The 22,786-nt window shown below is 39.7% G+C and overlaps 1 protein-coding gene across 3 annotated transcripts in view; it reads right to left on the reverse strand.

The window, feature by feature from the left end:
* Positions 1–2,870: 2,870 nt before the first annotated feature.
* The window catches only part of SPATS2 (spermatogenesis associated serine rich 2), a 149,126-nt gene continuing 129,210 nt past the window's right edge, over positions 2,871–22,786 (reverse strand). For all 3 annotated transcript variants that reach the window (XM_019419247.2, XM_019419248.2, XM_019419249.2), the window contains 5 exons: positions 13,393–13,451; positions 9,733–9,842; positions 6,663–6,765; positions 5,173–5,387; positions 2,871–4,110 (listed from right to left, as the gene is read on the reverse strand). In XM_019419247.2, the coding sequence (XP_019274792.1) occupies positions 3,799–4,110; positions 5,173–5,387; positions 6,663–6,765; positions 9,733–9,842; positions 13,393–13,451 (799 nt within the window). In that variant the 3' untranslated portion in view covers positions 2,871–3,798. The remainder of the gene's footprint in view (positions 4,111–5,172; positions 5,388–6,662; positions 6,766–9,732; positions 9,843–13,392; positions 13,452–22,786) is intronic.

Below are 22,786 nucleotides of genomic sequence, written 5' to 3' on the forward strand. Positions count from 1 at the left end.
CTTACCAATAACCATATGGCCCAGCAATTCCATCCTAGGAATCTGCCCAATAGATATACTCTCACAAGTAAGAAATGATATATGTATAAGATGCTCATTTCAGCAATACTTAAAAACTGAAAACTATCATTAAAGACTGGTTAAACTAATTATGATGAGTTTATACAATGGGATACTGTGCAACCACAGAAAGAACAAGGTATATTTATGAGTACTGACATGGAAAGAGATCTAAGTGGTGTATATTCTTATGAGGTATGTGTGCTAATATAGAAGATCTCCAGAAGGGTCCACAAGAAACTTAACAGTGGCTGCCTCTGGGGAAGGGACAAATAGTCCAGAGTGGGGTGGAGGCTTATTTTTTACCATATAACCTTTTGAACTGCTTATAGATTTTTTCCTTTTTACCATTTACATATATTGATTTTCTTAAAACAAATACTAGCTATAAAAAGAGGACAAGTGAAAAAAGCAAGCTATAGAGGAGTATGCATAATATGATCCCCATTTATGTAAATGAAAGAAAAATACATATTTGCATGTTTGGATTTGGAAAATTTGTGGAAAGATATATAAGAAACTTATCAGTGATTTCTTCTCAGGAGTGAGACCAGGTAGGAGAGGATTTTTAAATTTCCATCATGTATCCTTTTTAAAGGTTAAAAAGAAAAAACCATACAATTTTTTCAAAAAATGAATTTTAAAAATTGCCATAAATAAGGGGCCTAGGAAGTATTTGGTGTTCCTAATGAAGCCACGCGAATTTAAATTTTCTCTCTCAAGTGGTATACAACTGACAGTGCTAAACCACCTGAAGTTTCAGTCCTATGTTTAGGCTGCGAAAAGGGCAAGACACTGATCTTTAAGAGGAAGGGGAAAGGAAGGGAAATGACAATTAGGCAGGGCACCTCTGAACACAGTGGGCACAGCCCAGGGCACAGAGCCTCCCTTCTCTTGGGAAGCCCAGAGCTACTACAGGGAGCAAGAGATAGGCTGTACAATTCAAACTTAAGATAAGCCTAACCTCAGGGTGCCTGGGTGGCTCAGTCAGGTAAGCGTCTGACTCTTGATTTCGGCTCAGGTCACAGTTTAGTGAGTTCACAGTTGAGTGATCTCACGGTTTAGTGAGTTTGAGCCCCACGTCGGGCTCCACACTGACAGTGCAGAGCCTGCTTGAGATTCTCCCTCACTCTCTCCCTGCCCCATCCCGCTCCATTCTGTCTCGCTCAAAGTAAATAAATAAGCTTAAAAATTGCCTTAAAAAAAAAAAAAGATAAGCCTAACCTCTCTTCACTGGAAGAAGGTCCAACTGACAAATTTAGGAGAATATCTGAAACATGAAATCCTAAATGAATTATGGCTTAGACATATTATTTTCAAAAAGAACTATTGAATGCATATAGTATCCTTGTTTTATAAAGACAAAACAAAAAGTTAAAAGCCTATATATGCATGTGTATACATATATATATGTTCTGAAAAAGGTCTATAAGGATATATCCCAAATTATTGAGTAATTACCCCTGAGGAATAGAAAGGGAGGGTGGAAAACTTTAATTTTTTTCTTTTATAATTGCTATTATTTGACTTAAAAAAAAACTTTAACATTTATTTATTTTTGAAAGAAAGAGAGTGTGAATGGGAGAGGGGCAGAGAGAGAGGGAGACACAGAATCCAAAGCAGGCTCCAGGCTCTAAGCTGTCAGCGCATTTTAAACATTTAAACATTTTAAACACTACTTCTGTCATTAAAAACAAAATGTAAAAAAAAAAGTGTAATTTTTAAACTTTTTATGATCATACCAAAACATCTTCAAATATTCTTCTATAACGAGGTTTTAATTTTAACATGAAAATGTTTCATTTTTTTTTTTTTTTTAGTAATCTCTACACTTAGGATGGGGCTTGAACTCATGACCTGGAGATCAAGAGTCATATGCTCTATGGACCGAGCCAGCAAGGTGCTCCTCAACTTCAAGGTGGTTTTGACAAACATGCAGCCTCCCATCTTAGAAGGTTGGTTTGCCTGGATACAGGGATAGACCACATTGACCCTTCAAGATCACTTCAATCTCTGGACTTTCTATAAAGTATAGGGAAGCAATTAATCAGAAAAGCAGGGCTTTTCCTGGGTACCCAGCAGGTTGATGGTGTTGGACAAATTCCCCAAAATGAGGGGATCAGCCCTTTAAAATGGCTTCCTAGTATTCCTGGACTACTGTTTTCTTTACTGAAAGACACACACTCTCTCTCTCTCTCTCTCTCTCTCTCTCTCTCTCTCTCTCTCTCTCTCTCTTTCAATCTGTTCAACCAACCTGAACCCTGGCAGCTCAGCTTCAGCCAAAGAGCCAAGGGAAGCCCTGAGGCAGCTAAGTTCTGCACCACTGCCACTTACAGTCTGGGCTTCAGACTCGAGAGAACAAATGCTGGAGAAAGAAAAAGCTCTGCTGTTGCTAAATCATAGATGCTGGGGGTGGGGGCGGGGTGAGGGGTCTGGCCCCACTGCCACCTGCTACATGCAGGAGCTCAATTATACCGTTACACTCACTACTCCTGTCAAGGGACAGGCAGTGGAGGAGAGGGGTTGCTCGGGAGAGCTGCTGGCAGCTGTGGTTTTTCTCAACCGGCAAGCTTCCTTTGGAAAGTCACCGTTCCCTACACTAGGAATCTTTTCCCACAAGGAACAGCTGCATTTGCTCATGCTGGCTTCCGCATTTTCATCTGGTTCTGAAGCTAAGCAGTGGACAAATGACTTAGGTCTCTGACATCCTCATTTAAGCCCCGAACAAGCTGTCCGGGTGACTTCTACCCCACGAGGCCCAAAGGAAACCAGAGAATGAAATGAAGTCATTTGCTGCCGTGAAACAAATGTGGGAACATTATGCAGTTGTTTTTATTTTTCCAACTATAAAGACTGGCAATTTGTTGATGGGTAACACCTTAGATTAACACTAATTATATTGCTATAAATTTGGTTGAGGATAAGAATAGGATTCAGGAACAAGGGAGAACAATAACAACAAAAATCTTCAAACATTCTTGAAACAAAGAAACACTTTTTTTTCCCTTTAATTAAATGCTTCTTTCCCACAGACTTCCCTAGACTGGTTTGCAGTCTAAGGCCATAGGAAACGAGGCTTTGGGCATTCTGAAGAGACTACAGATTAAGCTATAGCGCCAAGCAGGAGACTAAAACCCTGACCTGAGTGTGTCAATCTTAGGCATGTTCTGGGAGCAGAGGCAGATTCTCAAATGTTTCCCAGCGTTCCTTCCTTTTTACCAATTAAATTTCTGCTTCTCTGGTTAATTCAATGTAGTACACAATTCCCTCGCTGCCTTTCCTGGTTATACTGTTGTGTAGAGGGAACCTGCCAGGAACGTGTCGCTTCTGCTTAGGCTGCAAAGGCAACTGGACTAGTTCTGATCCATCTCCTCCTGAGAGCCTCAACAGTAGGGAGTTGCTGAGGAAGGCCTCTTCGGGGAACTGAAAGGTTGGGTGCACTGGGAAGAACATCGCTTACCCTTGGGAAACCTGGCATCGGTTGCCTGTGATTCCTGGTGGAAGTGACCAATCAGACTCAATCCGTACCATTGGGAAAGGTCAAGGGAAAGAACAGCTTCCCCTCCAAAAATGGTAAAGAGGAAATGAGGAGAGAAGAAACCCAAAATATTCAGAATGGCATAAAAAGTGGTATGTGTAAACTTCTTTTTGTTATTACATCTAACTATAAGTTTCCTAAAGTCCAGTTACCAAGTTGAATTGTGTGGGATAGAGGAGAGAGGCCAGTTGGAGCTGCCTTCAAGAGTTCACAGCTTCAAGCTGAGAGGTCCTAGGTTTGCGCTGGGGGAGCCCCTTTTTGAATGAGGGCTTGGGGGGGAAGGGCTCCATGCTGGCTCCAGTTCCATTGGTCCCTGCAGAGTGGGCCTGGCCCCGTTCACTAATGTTTCCTGATGCCTGGGATGGAGCATTCTGATACCTGGAACTAGATGAATACCATGAGCTATTTCTGTAACGACCCACACTGTCATGTCGCGCTTGGTTCATGGGGTCATTCGACTTTTGGCCTTGTGGCCTGTAGCTCTGTCCTCCTCGTCTGTTCCCCGGCAATACCTGAGGATAAAAGAATACAATGTTCAAAGAACTCTGGCATTATGGCACTCTGTCTGTTCCAGTTCAGCTTACAGGAGTATTCTTAAAGCCTAAATTGTGGTATCCCATAGTTGGGACTCAGCTCTCTCTCGAGACTCCCAGAATTCTGTCAGCCAATCCAACTTAGCCCACTACTCCAGAATTCATGTATCTTCCACTATTTTACCCCACCTTTCATCCCTAGGCTCTCCACTGAAGAGGACTTCACTTTTCTTTAGCTGGACACAAAAAGAAAGCTAAGGAGGAAGAAAGAACACTCTTGGGCTGTTACAAGCCCTTTACTGGGCAAGTATCTTATCACATGCCTGAACTCTGAGGACTGTAAGCCATTTGTAAAGATAATGAACACCTGGAATAATAAAATAAACGTCTTTACAATCTGCTTGGCTATACATTATGAAGCACAGATTAAATCATGCTGCTGTGACATTTAGGACATCTCTCACATTACAACCCAGAAAGCTTATGGCATGTGGTTTTATTTTTGTCCTCTACTTCCAATGTAATACCAGTTCTGCAGGATTGCTAACAGCGCTGCCTTGGATTGCTCTTGTGCATCTTCTTCAAACCAAGAAAAGAACCTCTGGATTATGCTTCAACTCTCTGGTGTTTGCCCTCCACCCCACCAGGTTCACTCTCTCTCCCGGATATTTGACGCGGTGCTCCTAGGGAGCTGCTGCTTCAGATGCACTCTGGTGAACCTGCCACTGTGTACTCATCTACCTCGAGATGGGTGCATGACTCCCACAGTGACTAATTACCAGGCGATACTACCTACAATAGCTAGGACTCCCGCCAACATCAGAAAGTCAGCAGTCTTGGCAACAGGAAGTCTAAGCTAGCTGGTGGTTTGGAACAGAAGTACCAAATGCTTTCTCGGGAACTAACTGGGGCTGGAGGGATTCAAAATAGGTGTGGAATGGCCATAAAGAGAGGAAGGTAATGTACTGAGCTGTCAGCAATTAAACTGTGACAGTCTGGTAACTTTTCTCCATAAGTGGCTTGGTGTGGAAGCTAGGTTACCTCTCGATGAGGCTGGTAGGGCCGGCCACTGGAGTTTGCTATGGGTGCAGGAGTCTCTCCTGGTGCCGAGTTTTTCTTGTTAGCACTTGTAAGGCTGGGAGCAGAGGCACAGGTGGAAGAGGAAGCGGCAGAGGCATCACACGGGCTACTCAAGGACATAGATGGAACTGTGCTGCATCGGGATCTGGTTGAGTAGCTGTTCTTTGGATGGGACACTGGACAGAAATAGGAGAAATAGGTTGTCATAGGACAGAAGAGCACGATGGTAAGGTTTTCCCTATTTCTCCACTTCACGATAAGCAATTTGAGACAAAGAACTGTCTACTGGAGTAGTTGTAAAGATAAGCTTATAAATAAAGCAACAGGAAGCAAAATCTCCCTTCTGCCCTCTTCCTCCACTCCTTCCAAATCCCTATTGCTTTTTTTTTTTTCCTTTCAAGTTTTTATTTAAATTCCAGTTAGTGAATCCCCCACTGCTTTGTAAAGGAACTCTTAGAGGCAGGAGAACAGCGTAAGATCGGAGTAGTCATTCCCCCACCAACTCATGACTTCTCGGCATTTCCTACTAAACTCCTGGCTGCGGCTCCAGCAGCTGACTAAGCCTAGGAACAATAGTATGGGCCATATGTTCAGTTTCCTATGAAGGAACATTCTGAAGTACAGACTTCACAAAGAAAGAAAAAGGTAAATAGAAAGCTAAATCCCTTTTTAAAAATTTGAATGATGCAAGGTATAAATAATCAGGATTAAATATGAACAGAACTAGTCTTTATAATAAACATGTATCTTCCCAAGGTTCTTTCTGCAAAAATAATCCTCAACTCAAAATATCTAAAAAATAGTAATATATTCACTTCAAATTTTGTCAGAATTCAATGGCTTAAAACTACCCCTTACTTTTTTTTTTTTTTTGGTTTTAAGTCTGGTCTAATGTTGAGTTCACAATCACTGCTCTAGGTCCGACCTTTCACTTTTATACTGACAGAGAAAGAACAAAGGACCTGAGCTCAGGGTTTGACTGGTGTGCCCCATAAGCTCTCACCTTAAGGACACCCCCCGCCCCCGGCCTTAAAGCTATTATTTAAGCACCTATTATGTGCCAGGAAAGGTAGGTGTTATTATCTCCATTTGGGAGATGAATAAAATAAAGTTCTGAGAGGTTAATGTAAAGGCAAGGATTCCAGCTCGGTCTGACTCAGAGCTCCCGCTCTTTACACTATGTATCACACACAACTCAACCCAGCAGAAAAGGATGAAAAAATAACATTGCAGATTTAGGGAGCCAGAAAATGCCCATCCTTTAAGCTCAAAGAATCTGCATCCTGTGACTTCTTAAGTATCTCAGAACTGCTTTTCACAAAAGCATACAAAAACACAAGAGGCATTAAAGCAGAATCAGTGGAGAAGCCAAGCCAAAACTTTAGTCTCGGATCAGGAGACGGAGTCCCCTCCTCACCATCTCCAGCGCCCAGAATCTCTCGCCATCCTACCTTGTCCAAATGACTCAATGTCCTTCTTCAGCGTCTCTACATCACAGGTGAACCGAGCTACTCGTCCCAGGTCCTCATCGTATTTACGCTCACTAACAAAGTGCTGGAGAAAGGACAAAGAAAAGCCTCCGGGTGAGACAGGTGATATACATGGAATCCATGGCTTCTTATAAACAGATGAAAAAAACTATTTTCCATTGTCTTTTTGTTGCTTCAAATTTTACTAAATGGCCATCATATTGCCTATGCCAGGTGACTGATGGAATTCAGCCATTTTGCTAAGGTTCAAAGGTAAGTCTGTTGGGGAGCTTTATGAAATGCTACCTGATGGCCAAAGCCCATCAGAGATGATGAAGAGAAATTGTAACGAAAGAAGAAAAAGTTTCCAGTAGAGGGCCATCTTTCCACTGTTGGCTACTCTCCACATTGTTCCATTTTATACAGAAGCAGAGGCAGCAAAAATGCTCGTACGTTACAACAATGATTCCATGTAAATAGAGGGCTTGGTGTTCTTTAATAGGAACCTCCTTAGGCAACCCACTTCATCCCTTTATAAAGTAGGATTTGTTAGTCCTTGAAGTGGGGACAACTTCTTGAGATGGAAAATCATTCATGTGAAAATCCAACCTTGCAAATGAGAAGGGTTTATGCTGCAAGTAATTTAATCCTTTTAAGCAGACTGAGCTGAGACATAACCAACCCCTTGGGTCAAAACTAACTATCATGTCAGGAATAAAGTGCTTCTGGGGGTGTCTTTAAATAAACAATTTCCAAAGTAGCCTGGAATCTTTTTTTTTTTTTTTTTTTTTTTTTTTTTTTACCCCCAGATGAAAAGGAGGCAAAAAGGAAAAGTTAAAGGCCTACATATCATTTACAAGAATCAAACTCCTCAGAACAGTCCTCTAGCAGGTGGTCTAATTCCACTTTGGATTTTCAAGGGGTATAATCAAAAACATCAGAATCCTTGGGATGGATCTAGAAGCAGTAGATGGTAAAGGAGAAATCAAAATTCCCTGTGAACCCTGAAGTCCTGAGAGTACACTGTGGCTCAGGAAAGCACATGAACCTCTGTAACATAGAGCCTTCAGACATGTAATATCAGTCTGAGAGTAATTCTGAAACAAATTCTAGGGTTTGTTGAGCCAGAGACATAACAAGAATGACGGAAATAACATGATCTGGAAATAAGACATTTAAATTGCACAGCACCCACTTCAGTACACTGAATATGTGGAGAGAAACAGATCCTTAGTCAGCCTGCAGAAATATTTCTAGCAGCTTTTCAACCACGTGGGAAGGAGAACAGATGAAGCCTGTGAGAGCCAGGATTCTCATCTAATTCCAAAGGGGTTTCCGGCTTCTCCCAGATAGTTGAACAAGACTGACTGGCATCTTCATGTCAGTGAAGAAGACTTTCTATAATTTTTAGTATTATAGTTCTAGTTAATCAGAAATGGTAATTTCATACTGGCATCATTTTGCTATTTCACCCCAATAGCATCTAAGGGGAGAAGTGAAAGACTGAGTGTGAAAGACTGGGTCAGAACGATAAGGATACCTGGAAGGTCTTAGATGATTTCCCATCTAGGTTTTTATTTTACAAAGGCTGTTATATAGCCTGTGCAGCAAGTATTCCTCTTAAGTATGGCAAGAAGTCTCATGTGTTCAGAAAGAGCAGAGGTTAGGGCTCAGGAGTAGGAACAGCCAACTCCTCTTCTTCACACAGCTAACGGTTTATAAACAATTATTTAGAATTCCAGTGTCCACAACTACCCGCAAATATCCCAACGTCTCTCAGGTCTCCATGCTTAGTCTCAGAAACATTGTTCTTTATATAAGAATTTTAAATGTATGAGGGGCGCCTACGTGGCTCAGTTGGTTAAGCGTCTGACTTTGGCTCAGATCATGATCTCACGGTACGATTTGAGAGTTTGAGCTCTGCTGTTGGGCTCTGTGCTGACAGCTCGGAGCCTGGAGACTGCTTCAGATTCTGTGTCTCCCTCTCTCTCTCTGCCCCTCCCCCACTTGTGCTCTGTCTCTCTCTCTCTCTCTCCCCCTCCCACTCAAAAAAGAAATAAACATTAAAAAAAAATTTTTTTAAAGAATTTAAAATACATGAGTGTCGAACCTAAGAATCTTCACAAACAGATACAATACAATCAGTATCTCAAGTTGCTCATTTTTCTCTTCTAAAATCAGAATCAACCAACCAACCATTTCAATATTTACTGAATCCCTACTACATGCCAAGGCACTATGCTAGACACTGGAGGCACACTGGTTCCTGCCACTGTAAAGTTCACAATCTAGTTGGGAAGACAGATCAGTCAAATGCATATAAAATGATAACTATGCTATGAACATACAAGATAGGGGGCATGACATGAAAGTTAAAAGGACGAGCAGGTCAGTTATCTGTGTGCTGGGAGTAGTTGGGTGGGGCGTTTTGTACAGATCAAAAAGCATACATATAGCCCTCCAGCAGGAGGGAAGAGACTATGTTTGTGGGAAGGAGAAGCAAAGATGGCCAGAGAACAAGGGGAGTATGGTGTGAAATAAGATGGTGGCAGAGCCGGACCCTGCAGAGCCCTTAGAGGCCGTGTTAAGGATTACAGTCTTTATCCTAAAAGCAGTGGGAGGTTTGAAGCAGTTTAATGAGGTGTGAGAACAGATATGGAGAGCTGGGAGGGCAGGGCAGTGGCAGAATAGACGGGTGGAATCAGTTAAGAGGCCATTACAGAAGTCCAAGCAAGAGACAACAGTAGCTGGATCACGATGGTGGTGGTGAAGATTGAAGAGAAAAGGTCAGATCTGAGATTTGGGAGGAGGTCAAACAGACAGGGTCTGCTGACAGATTTAATATGGGAAAGGAGAAATTCCTAAGGCTTCCAGGTTGGACACCTGGATAGATGACAGTACCATTTACAGAGAAAGGGAACATGGAAGACGGTTAGCTTTGAGAAGGGAAGATCATGAGTTCAATATATTAGATATGGCGATGAATTATGGAGATTTGCTGCTTCAGTCCCTGAGGGTAAGAAGAAAGGCAGAAAGGAGAAAGAAGTTTTACCTTGATATCAGCTCTGAGCTCAACCAATTGCTCCTCTGACATTCGAACAGCCACATCAGTCATCTTCTTTAGAAGTTCGGCTTTCTTTTGTCGGCTGAGCAAAATTTCCACTGTGGAGGAAAAGAGAGTAGGACTCTTATCTTCTGCTAAATAGGATAAAGGAGAATTGGAAATATGGGCCTTGCAGTACATATTTGAACAGCCAAAGGCTTAGCTGCCCACCCATCCAGAAAATGAAAATACCAAAGGTCCAGTTTCCAGCTTCTTGAGGGACTCTGAAGGCAGTTAAATGGTAAACACTTTTTATGAATCATAAAGACTCATAAATCATTTGTTATTTCTCTTTCTTCTCTTTCCAGTCAAAAAAATTTTTTTTAATCAAGAAACATATAAATTAAAACAGAAATAGGTACCCAGGGTAAAAAAAATTCACCTAGAATAAATGGGTATAAAATGAAAAGTAAAAGCATCCCCCCTACTTCTGACAGCAAATATCTCTCTCCCTTCTTTCCCCTCCTTACAGATAGGAGTATGTCATATATGTGGTCCTTTCCTTTACCTAAGCTATTTTTACTTGACATACCTTGAAGTTCATTGCCTATTAATACGCTGGCTCTCCTTCACTGTTTAACAGCCACATGGTTTTCTACTACTTAGGTATACTACAATTATTTACTAAGTCCCCTAACGGCGGATACTTAGGTTGTTGACAGCCTTTTAAGAAGTATAATCTTTGGCATGCTCCCAGATGTATAACTCAGATATGGCCACAGAGGATAACAGACAATATGAAAAAAAAAAAAATCTCTCAGAGCAGAGAACCAGGGGTTACAGAGGATGTGAGCCAAAGAAATCCTCCAAGGAAGCAGAACTAGGTGCTGCCATATGAACGAAGGCGTTATCTCTGCCACAAGGCCAGGGATTCTGCTACTCCTGCCCAGTACAATTTGATCATTGCTTTTCCAGGTGGGAACTTTTTACTCTAATTATGCTCTTCTTTATATAATATTGGAGGAAGGGGCATTTAACTTTTCCTCTAGTTCATGGGACCCCAGACCACAACATGCCATTTCCAGATCTGTTGAAAGATCTGAAATGACCCCGAAGCCCTGGACTTTCAGCTAAATATACTAACTAGATGAGACTTTGGAGGTGTTGTCATTGAGGAGGAGAGGAGTGTGTTCTCATTTTTTAAAAAAGAGGATATCGGGTAGCTGAGGGGTGGACAATAGCAAAAAGACTGTTAGCAACTGCATATCCATTCTCCTCTTTTTCCTATCGGAAGTCCAGTGTTTTGGGTACCAATCTGCTTAAGTAAAAATCTACATTTCCTGGCTTTGCTGGATAAGACAGTCGTGTGATATGGTTTAGTCACTGAGATCTAAGCAGAACTCACAGGGAGAGGTTTACAGGAGTCCTAGCCAGCATGTAACATATTGCCTCTCCTCAACTGGAGACTTAGCAGGGATCTTTTGACCATAGGTACACTCTAAGGATGGCTGAGTATAAAGACAGAGAAGCTCGGGTCCCTCATGTCATTTTGGAGACGCCCTGCCAGCCCCGATCACTTACCTCTGGATTTTTCATTTCATGAGAGAAAGAAATAAACTCACATTTATTTAGGCCACTCTGTTGCATGCAGTCAAACTCAATTCCTAACTGTTATACATAGAATCCTGTAACCCACTTAGAAATCAGCCAAATTTATGTTAGAAAATAACTAGAATTTTCCAAGAGCTACATCAGGTATTCCAGAGAGTTGAATGCCTTTAGCAAGTTTACTTATTATCCTGATTGTCACGGATATACCACCCACGGGCTGCCCTCCCCACATGAGCTTAATTAATAAGCACACACTTTCCCAGTAAGTGAGGGATATGCCTACAAAAATTTCTTGACACTAAGGCCCAATAGTTACAAATGATCTACTGGTCTGGCTCCCAAGATAAAACCTGTCTGCCATTTTGTGTCAAATCCATTTGCTCTCAGGAATCTGCATTCTAGGATTCTAAGACAAAACTACAGATCCCATCATGGAGGAAATGTGTCATGTCAAGAACTCCACACAAATCAGTGGACCCAATTACACAACTTTGGACAAGACACATTTTCTCCAAAGGACTCATTTCTTCATTTATTTAAAAAAAAAAAAAAAAAAAAAGGAAAACCTAATTACCTCATAAGGGTAATATGAAGATCATAGAGAAATGAATGAAAAAACTCTGAACTGTGAAGTACTATGAACATATAAATCAATAAAACTATTAAACGTGTAAGAAAAAAAAGAAGCACCTTCTTGACAGTATTGGTAAATGAATAATTACATTTACTAACACTGAGATCCAGGATTTTAGCATGAAAGAAAGGAGATACAGATATACAACTGACAAAATTAAGTAAAACTGTAGCTCTTAATTTGATAAAATAAGATTTGCCATGAATTGATAATTGGTTGAAGCTGGACGGTAGCAGTTAATTATATTAGCCATTTTGAAATGTTTGGCATTTTCTATAAAAGATATATTTTTAAAAAGCACCTTCTCAAAAGTAAGGACTACGTCTTCTTACTAGCTTTATTTGAAACTTTATGCTCAAAATAGAACACACAGTACACGAATGGACTGAAATGGTCACATTTAGAAATTTCAGGATATACCACTCAATTTAAATGAATCTCACCTCTGAAAAACAGTGGACAGCACCTGTTCAACATTTCAGGTCAAAACAGATCAAAAGAGAACTCAGCTCAGTGCCTCCTCTGGCCCATGAGCATAAACACAAATGGTTTAATTGTGAGTCATCACCTCAACCTATTGCCATTCGTACCAGTCTGAGAGCAGGTTAAAAGAAACAACCCTCCAAATTACAAATCTAGCATTCAAAGCATGAAGGTCAAACCTGCTGCTGAAAAGCCCACATCAATGCCATTGTAGAAGCTGTAACAGATACTCCCTTCTTTCCATACAGCTGTGTATCTTGTACCTAACCCTCAACAGGAATGACAAAAAACAGGTATCTGGTTCTTTGGTTACAAAACCCCACAAATTACCCAAGTTAGACTCTACTCCTCCAGAATCTATTTTAGTAAGCTTTCATGGAATCCTAGTCATGGTATCCTAAACCCTCATTTCATTGACTTCCTCTATCTAATGATAACAGACACGGAGTGAAGACTGTTCTACAAACTGAGAAAACCAAGAAAGTTCTCAGATAGGTAATGACAGTGATGCATACACTAAGTTGTGGGCAAGCTGGTGAAGTTAACTCTGATTATGCCAAACATTTTTTTTTTCCAAGTAGAAAAAAAAAACCCAATGGAATTATTCAATCACTGGAAGTAAAACCCAAAATAAGACAAAACCCAGGCACCTGGCAAGGATACTTTATTTTCCTAAGATGATGTTGTGGTGGCAAATACCATGATGCAGTCCCTCAGACATTGAACATTCAAAATATTAACATTCAAAAATATTAAAAACCAGATTCTTGTAAAGTTGTTTCACCTGACAGGATTCATATGCCAGGGCAGTACAGCTTCTCAAGATTCTTCAAATAAATATATAAACTCCTACAGTGACATTTATATTGAGCTTTTGTTATGAGGGTTGAAAGGCAGATAACTACTAACTGGTAATAGCTTTAACTACAGATCAGTCTTACTTGCTTCAGCTTTCACTTTGTCCATTTCAGCAAGCAATGCCACTTCTCGATCCATTAAACTAGGAAAAGATGACAAAGGGAAAAAAGGTTTGATCAGAAACTCAAACAGAAATAGCACATTGTTAACAGAGGAGACAGACTTATGAGTTGGTTCACTGAAAGCATACTACAAAGTAAACCCTGTGTGGACCACATACAAATTGTCTTACCCTCAGCAAAGGACATTTTAAGGATTCCAATAAATAGACCTAATTCCCTTTTGTTTCTTTTTTTTCTTTAATTCCCTTTTATTTCTGTGTATTACAGTAAACCAGTAGCTAGAAGTCCAAGAATTGAGAACCAGTAGGTGGCAGTAGCGAGCTACAGAACACTTCTAGCTAAACTGTGCTAAAGCAAAAGTTCTGGAAGTTACGTATTTCCACATACAAAGTCACATATTTTTTATTTTATATTTTGGTCTATAAAATCAGACAGCTTTGCTTCTAATACATTTTACCAGGCAATATCCGTACTAGGGCATGGTAAATTTATCCACAATTAGGATTTTGTATATTCTCAACACTTTACCACAGTTGCACCAAGTCCACTGGCACTTTGGTCTATTTTGTCAAAGGTTTTATTTAAACTCCAGTTAGTTAACATACAGCATAATAGTAGTTTTGGGAGTACAATACAGTGATTCAACAATTCTTTTTTTTTCTTTTTTGATTCAACAATTCTTATTTTTTTAATGTTTGTTTATTTATTTATTATTTGTTTATTTATTTATTTTTATTTTTCCGAGAGAGCACAAGCAGGGGAGGGGCAGAGAGAGAGAGGGAGACACAGACTGCAAAGCAGGCTCCAGGCTCTGAGCTGTCAGCACAGAGCCCAACACAGGGCTCGAAGTACCCAACCTGGAGATCATCACCTGAGCCAAAGTTGGACACTTAACTGACTCAGCCACCCAGGCGCCCCTTGATTCAACAATTCTGTACATCACCCAGTGCTCATCACAACAGGTGTCCTCCTTAATCCCCATCACCTGGTCAGCCCATCCCTCCCCTCTGGTAACCATCAGTTTGTTCTCTGTAGTTGAGTCCGTTTCTTGGTTTGTCACTCTCTCTCTCTTTTTTCCCTTTGCTCATTTGTTTTTGTTTGTGGCACTTTAGTCTTAAGGAGGCAGAGTAGTTAAAAGACATATATACATTGTGCTGGTTTCAGGTAAACATTTAATAATCCAGAAAAAATGAAATCAAAGGTTTCTGATAGGCTTTCTACAGAAAATGAACGTCAAATGGGTACTGAGAATTTTCTCCACTGCAAATGTAAATGGCACGTAAAGCTTTCTATGTTCTTGTAAAAGAGCCCACTACCTTCAACATATAGAAAGACAGTAGTTTGCCTTAGTCTGCAACCTCTGGATACAAGTAATTTTCCTTACTGTATCAGTTTTACTCAGTGGTGAAATAAAAATCTAAAATTTTGATACTTGCCCAGATATGAAATGTTCCAACTCTCTTTGAATTTTCTATTCATTCTGATTTCCCCTTTTGCAAAGGAATAGATCTACAGGGTTAATAAAAGTTCTACTCTTGTTTCTGATTGTAAAACTAATCATATATACACACATACATAAACATATACGTATACATATATATGAATGCTGACTCAATTTAGCTCAATATTTAGTGATGTTAGCAGAAAGTAGTTAATACAGGGACTATAGTGTGAGGTATACAAAAAAAGATAAGGCAGGGTCATTTTCTCAAGGAGGAAATTCCTTTATATGAAGTGCCAGAGAACACAGGTTTGATAAGAATTATGTATGATGTGGGGCACCTGGGTGGCTCAGTTGGTTAAGTATCTGACTCTTGGTTTCAGTTCAGGTCATGATTTCACAGCTCGCTGAGTTTGATCCCCACCCTGGGCTCCATACTAACAGAGCAGAACCTGCTTGGTGTTTTCTCTCCCTCTCCCTCTCCCTCTCCCTCTCCCTCTCCCTCTCCCTCTCCCTCTCCCTCTCCCTCTCCCTCTCCCTCTCCCTCTCTCTCTCTCTCTCCCTGCCCCTCCCTTGCGTGCACGTGCACACTCATGCTCTCTAAAAAAAAAACAAAAAAAAAAACAAAAAAACATCATTATGCATGATGTTAATAAATAGACTTGTAATGAAACAAATTTGGATGGCATATTAATCCAGAAGCACCAGACAAGAGAGAAGATCCAACTATTGTAGGGTAGCAATACTCTGCTAAGAAAGCATTCTCCAAACCTTGGCAATACTTTGCTCCGAGAACTCTAGCAGCATTTGGAATACCTAAAAGCAAAACAAAAGCACAACTGAGACAGGAGCTGCCAGGCCTCAATTTTGACCCTACCTCCTTTCTGTTGCTGAATCACCTTAAGATGCAGACGCTGTGTCCACCAGATGACAAATTTGTCTCTGGCAAAGCTTGTAAAATATTTATTAAGACTTCCGCAAACAAGTAAGCTTTTTGCAGCTTACAATCTTTATTATGAAAAAGTAGAATGTCACATGACACGTTTAGCAAGAAAAAAAATTCTGCATCATCACAATCAGACTTTTCTGTGGCAGTAGGAGCTACGAAGTACACTGTGTTGGATTTTTTCCCCCTGTAGGGATGACTGGAATCCATTTAAATAAAGTTTGTTTTTTGATTGACTCACTGGTGATCGTAAGAAATTCAGAGGCAGTGTATGAACAACCATCTGCCCATGCCATTAAAAAAAGTGCATATTTTCGTGCCCAAAAACCCCACTATAAAAAGCAGTAAGTGCTTCTATTTCTTGTTTGTTGTCTTGCCATCTATTGATAACATCTACAAAAGGTCTTATGTCATCAGCCAAGTATTAAATAGAGCAATCTACTGGTTAACTGAGGCTGTTGGGATATTTTCTCAGAGAAAAGCCTGATGAACATTTGCAATTTTCCTGAAGATTTTCACAAGTCTTTAAAACACAAAAATGAATATGAGGCGCCTGGGTGGCTCAGTCGGTTAAGCGTCCGACTTCAGCTCTGGTCTTGATCTCACAGCTAGTGAGTTCGAGCCCGTGTCAGGCTCTGTGCTGACAGCTCAGAGCCTGGAGCCTGCTTCCAGTTCTGGGTCTCCCTGTCTCTCTGCACCTCTCTTTCAAAAATGAATAAATGTTAAAAAAGAAAAAAGTAAAAAGTTTAAAGAAAAGCACAAAAACAAATAAATGCTAAAATATAAATGCCTGATAGTTAGCTTTTGTCATTGTAATGTTAAGTGCCTGACACTAAGCTTTGATTGTCCAGACCTCCATTTCAAAGACATCTCAGATAAACAGACTGCCAGCTGCACAATAAAAAGTCAGGCTACCCCACACAGGAAGTTCCTCTTTTAGAAAGCCCTGAGTGACCCATATAACTTGAGTGACCCTACTTTCCCTTCCCACGCTTTAATTCCTGCTCTTATGTTTTAAATTCACCAATAAAGAAAGAACCCACAAAACCTTAGGTAACCCACCATCACCTGCAATAAAGGCATAACCCCAGTCTGAGCTCTATTTAAGCACCCTGTGCTGTATGGCACTGGACGTGCCATGTCCCCTCTAGGACATGTAAGTAATAAAAGCTTGTTTTTTTCCCAAGATCCCTGATGGCAGTTGTTGAGGTGTCTTACAATCCTAAGAACCACCAGGGCTGATCCAGCCACAACGCTAGCTCAAATATGGCCTCATTACAAGTAATATGCGGCCCAGGTGAATGCCCCCCCCCCCCCCCCCCCGGGCGTTTGTAGCTGAGAGCATCGCCATAGATAGGCCAAGACTGACCAAAGCAATATAATAATAACTTGCCTCCTAAAAGTACATCACATAATGTACTGCAACTGTGTAGAATGACCATATCTTTAGGTCATCAATGCTAAAGCATTTTAGAGGTGGCATGTCATAATGCCTGCAGCTTTCAAATGGTTCCACCAAAACACATCACACACACACACTCTGTACCATCCTTCCATGTCTTTTGTCTCTTTGAAAGTTTTCATAATAAAAAGTTGAAATAAGTGCATCACAAATAGAAAAGGTGGGAAGAGTTCAAAAGTGGACAGTAGGGTAAGCATGAAGATAAACAGCAGAGGCTTTTTCTTTTTACGATTAAAAACAAGAGTTTATCGTAATATTGCTTTCTAACAATGCGGAAACTTAAGCTCAAGTTTTTCATCTGTTCCTCAGCTAAACGATGGTCTTCATATAGATCTGTGGCCAAGAGATTCAAAAGTACCTGTGGTTTGAGGTAACAGTTTTTAGAGGCCATAACTGCAAGCAATGAGTCCTCTCAGAGAGTGATGAAAAGCTCATTCAGACAGTCAGACTTTCTGTTACCTTGCTCGTGCCAATACACAAGGACACTGAGCTTGCAGTTGCTGTCTCAAGGTTTTCCTGAATGGAAATACACCATAATCAGCATCTGATACACTGGATTCTGAAACTGCTAATGAAATTCAGCTAAATATTGCGGGGTCTTAGACACTAGGTCTTATTAAGCCTGCGCCTTATAACAGTGTAGAGAATTTCCACATCATTTCTTCAGTCATGAAAGATGGTTTTAGATGACTTGTCACTGCCACTAAGGGAAAAGACTGGTAAATGAATGTTCTGTATTGCCTTCCTTCCTTACTAGGACTTTTTACTATCTTCACATTTGTTTAATTTATTCTAAAGCTTCTATGTAATTTATTTAGTTGCTCAGAATAGTTTTGCCTGTAGTACTATTCATATCTCTAAGATATCGTACATGTCCATCATTTGAAGCAAGCCCTTTAATTAACGCATTTAACATGTAGATTATTGATTCTAGCTATTGCCTTCAGTATTCCTTGGTACCAAAAAAATGTTAACTATCATTTGTTTATGGTTGCTGCATTAGAAGACAATGTTATGGGGTGCGTAGGTGGCTCAAGTCGGTTAAGCATCCGATTGTTGATTTCATCAGCTCTGGTCATGATCTCACGGTTTTTGAGTTCAAGCCCCACATCGGGCTCTGTGCTGGGAGCCTGCTTGGAATTCTCTCTCTCCCTTTCTCTCTGCCCCTTCCCTGCTCGTGAGCTCTCTCTCTCAAAATAAACAAATAAACATTAAAAAAAAATTCTTTTTTAAAGAAAATAATGTTATAATGGAAACACATCTCTGGCAATTCCACAGCCAACTATTTCAAGGGATAATACTCTATCTAAACCACTCACTAATGTTAGAAAATATTTGTACCCGATTATATTTGCTGAAAACCTAAAACTTATTCATTCTAACACCTCTAGCCAATCAAAGGAGAAATCCAAGCAAAGCCAAAGCAAACACCTTTACTTCTCTGAGGACATTTCCCTCTTCTCATAAAAACAATCAAAAGAGGGGCGCCTGGGTGGCTCAGTCGGTTGGGCGGCCGACTTCGGCTCAGGTCATGATTTCGCGGTCCGTGAGTTTGAGTCCCGCATCGGGCTCTGTGCTGACAGCTCAGAGCCTGGAGCCTGCTTCAGATTCTGTGTCTCCCTCTCTCTCTGCCCCTCCCCTGCTCATATGCTGTCTCTCTCTGTCTCAAAAATAAATAAACGTTAAAAAAAATTAAAAAAAACAATCAAAAGAGGGAACAGTCAGTAGTTTTTATTAGCAGAAAATTAATGATGCTTCATATGTTTTGTAGAACTCCATATTCCCGGCACTTGGCCTTATTGGAGTATGGTACACGTGCATAGGCTCAAAACAAAAACAAAAAACACCAGTAAGTCAGGTCATCACACAGAGTTGAACAACAGTGGTAAAATTAACTGAAAGAACTTGCTTATTAAATCATATTTGGATCTTATCAAATCAGGAGTCCTCACAAAGCATGTAGACATGCGATTTCATATTTTAAGAGTCTGAAGTAGCTTGTAAGAAATTAGGATGTGAATATAAGCTGTTCCTTTGGGACTGTTCTTTTCCAGTGGTCAAAAGTATCTCAGTTCTGAAGTGATATTACAGACCATATGACTCGATGATATTTTACAATATGTTTAGGAAAAAAAGAACCAGTAGCAATCTAGATTACCAAGGAGTTTATTGTTCAAGTTTCTAGTTGGTAAGGAAAAATTGTTAGTGTTAAGCCATCTAGAGAGTAGCTGGCTACATCCTCACTTAAAACTGTGGGTTTTTTTTATCCTCTCTCTCAAATTATGACAGTAATGTCTAAAGGGCGACATATATAGACTAGAAAGGCAAAGACTAAAAAATAAAGGCAAACAGAGATACCTGATAAGACAATGAAAAAGAAAGCAGGGTATAGTAGAAAAGTGTCACTTAATACCAAATATGTTTGGGCAAATTAGTTTTTACTGTGTCCATCTTTTCTTATCTATAAATTGGGTATAATAGTTATACAGATTAGAAACATGTGCATAAAAGCTTCTGACATGCAATAATGGCTCAATAAATAGCCACAGAAATTATTATTCAAATATCTGTGTTCATCTTGACTTCTCAGTTCCAGCAGAATATCCATTTAGTAAAATATGTTCATATTAACTTTGGTAAATCATTATATATACCAGATCCATTGTCTAGAAATTCTTAAATGAACACATACACATATTAGCACAGTGTAAGCAGTTACAGAGAGGTGAATCAAAGAAAACTTTAAACGAAAAGAATATACCACAAAAGTACACTCACTATGATTACAACTATTAAGATTATATGTGCATACAGATGGGGGACACAAGAGGACACAGAAAGTTAAGTTGGTAGAGTTACATGACTTTTACTTCTACTTTAAAGAACTGCTGTTATGCTCTCATTTTACCTTGGTCTCTGACTTCCTCCCATATTGCTTTCAACTACTGCCCCCTTAGCTATAGCTATACCAGGTGGAGCCCCTACATGTCCCTTCTATGCCTTTGCTTAGATCAGATCTCCTAATGGCAGTATTCTAGCCCCATCCTTTCTGCCAATGTAATTCCTGTCCTTCAAACCTTAATAATGATTCATTTATTTTAAGAAATCTTTTCTAATTGACCCCACTCCCTAGTTACCTTTCCCTTAATCTTCATACTTTCTCCACAACTAGGATCTGACTTGAAGGATAGGTGAATCACAAATCATTGTAAGGTGTGATTTAAGGCTTCTGAATTACAAAGCAATATTTGGATGGAATATTCCTTCTTAAAGTTTTATTTTACAAGAATCCTTATAAAGGCTTTCATAGGCTCACTCAAAATTTTGGTCCTGCTCAATCTAACTCTGTTACATAATGACAAAATTTCTTAGTCCCTAAATTTCCTCTGTTATATAGCCTTTAAGCTGAGAAGGAAATAATATATGTGACAAGTACCAAGTCTCTAGCATTCTTCCTAAGCTTTAGTGAGAAGTGAGCCATCAGTGAGAGATGGGATGAAAATCATAGGTTACAGGGAGTCAGAATACAGAGATTCAAATATTGAGTCTGCAATTTATGATGTTATGTTAGGCAAATCGCTTAAGACTCAAATCCCTTTTAAATGGTAAAGTTGAATTTAAAATTCCTACTTAGCAGGATAGAAATCCAGATAAATAAGTCAGATAATATGACTGAATGTTTGGTAAACTGTTTGATAATTATCATGTTACTAGATATTTTCACAGATGGTTAAAGGGTTAAATTTTAGGAGCGCCTGGTTGGCTCAGTCGGTCAAGTGTCTGATTCTTGGTTTTGGCTCAAGTCATGATCTCAGTCATGAGGTCAAGCCCTGTATCAGGCTCCTTGTTGGACATGGAGCCTGCCAGAGATTCTCTCTCTCCCTCTCCCCCGCTTGTATGCATACACACACTCTCTCTCTCTCTCTCAGGAAAAAAAAAAAAAGAGTGAAAAATTTAAATTAAAGGATATCAAAAACCAAGAAGGCCAACTACTAATAGAAATAAGGTATCAATGTACTAAATATGCAACAACTGAAGAATAATTTAAAGGTATAGAGTGCTATGGAGATTTTTGATAACACATTATTACATTAGCCCATTCCTTTATTTCTAAAATAGACATTTTTGAAAGTGCTTTGGTTCTTAAAATGATATGTAAGTTTTCACCATATAAATTTAAAGTTTATATGGACTTTAAGGATCTAAAAGCCTTAGGTTAGACTACCTGTAGCTTAACATCTTCTCTAAAAGAGAAGCTCAACTAAAAGGAAGTAACTTTTTTTGCTGTTTAATTTATTTTTTTAATTTATCCAAGTTAGTTGGTATATAATGCAACAGTGATTTCAGGAGCAGATTCCTTAATGCCCCTTACCCACCTAGCCCATCCCCTCCTCCCACAACCCCTCCAGCAAACCTCTGCTCTCCATATTTAAGAGTTTCTTATGTTTTGTCCCCCTTCCTGTTTTTATATTATTTTTGCTTCCCTTCCTTTATGTTCATCTGTTTCCTATCTTAAACTCCTCATATGAGTGAAGTCATATGACATTTGTCTTTCTCTGACCAATTTCACTTAGCATAATACCCTCCAGTTCCATCCATGTAGTTGCAAACGGCAAGATTTCATTCTTTTTGATTGCTGAGTAATCAAAAAGAAGGTATATATGTATATACTACATCTTCTTTATCCATTCATCCATCAATGGACATTTGGGCTCTTTTAATACTTTGGCTAATGTTGATAGTGCTGCTATAAACACTGGGGTGCACGTGTCCCTCTGAAATAGTATACCTGTATCCTTTGGATAAATACCTAGTAGTGCAATTGCTGAGTCATAGGGTAGTTCTATTTTTAATTTTTCGAGGAACCTCCATACTGTTTTCCAGAGTGGCTGTACCAGTTTGCATTCCCACCGGCTGTGCAAAAGAGATCCTCTTTCTCTGCATCCTCACCAACATCTGTTGTTGCCTGAGTTGTTAATGTTAGCCATTCTGACAGGTGTGAGGTGGTATCTCATTGTGATTTTGATTTGTATTTCCCTGATGATGAGTAATGTTGAGCATTTGTTTGTGTGTTGGTTGGCCATCTGGATGTCTTCTTTGGAGAAGTGTCTATTCATGTCTTTTGCCCATTTCTTCACTGGATTGTTTTTTGGGTGTTGAGTTTGATAAGTTCTTTATAGATTTTGGATACTAACCCTTTATCTGATATATCGTTTGCAAATATCTACTCCCATTCCATCGGTTGCCTTTTTAATTTTGTTGATTGTTTCCTTCACTGTGCAGAAGCTTTTTATTTTGAAGAGGTCCCAATAGTTCATTTTTGCTTTTGTTTCCCTTGCCTCCAGAGACGTATTGAGTAAAAAGTTGCCTGCGCCAAGTTCAAAGAGGTTTTTGCCTGCTTTCTCCTTGAGGATTTTGATGGCTTCCTGTCTTACATTTAGGTCTTTCATCCATTTTGAGTTTATTTTTGTGTACGTGTAAGAAAGTGGTCCAGGTTCATTTTTCT

The sequence above is a fragment of the Panthera pardus genome, unplaced genomic scaffold (genome assembly GCF_024362965.1).
Source record: "Panthera pardus isolate Hobbes unplaced genomic scaffold, ASM2436296v1 HiC_scaffold_6, whole genome shotgun sequence".
Classification (NCBI taxonomy): Eukaryota; Metazoa; Chordata; class Mammalia; order Carnivora; family Felidae; genus Panthera; species Panthera pardus.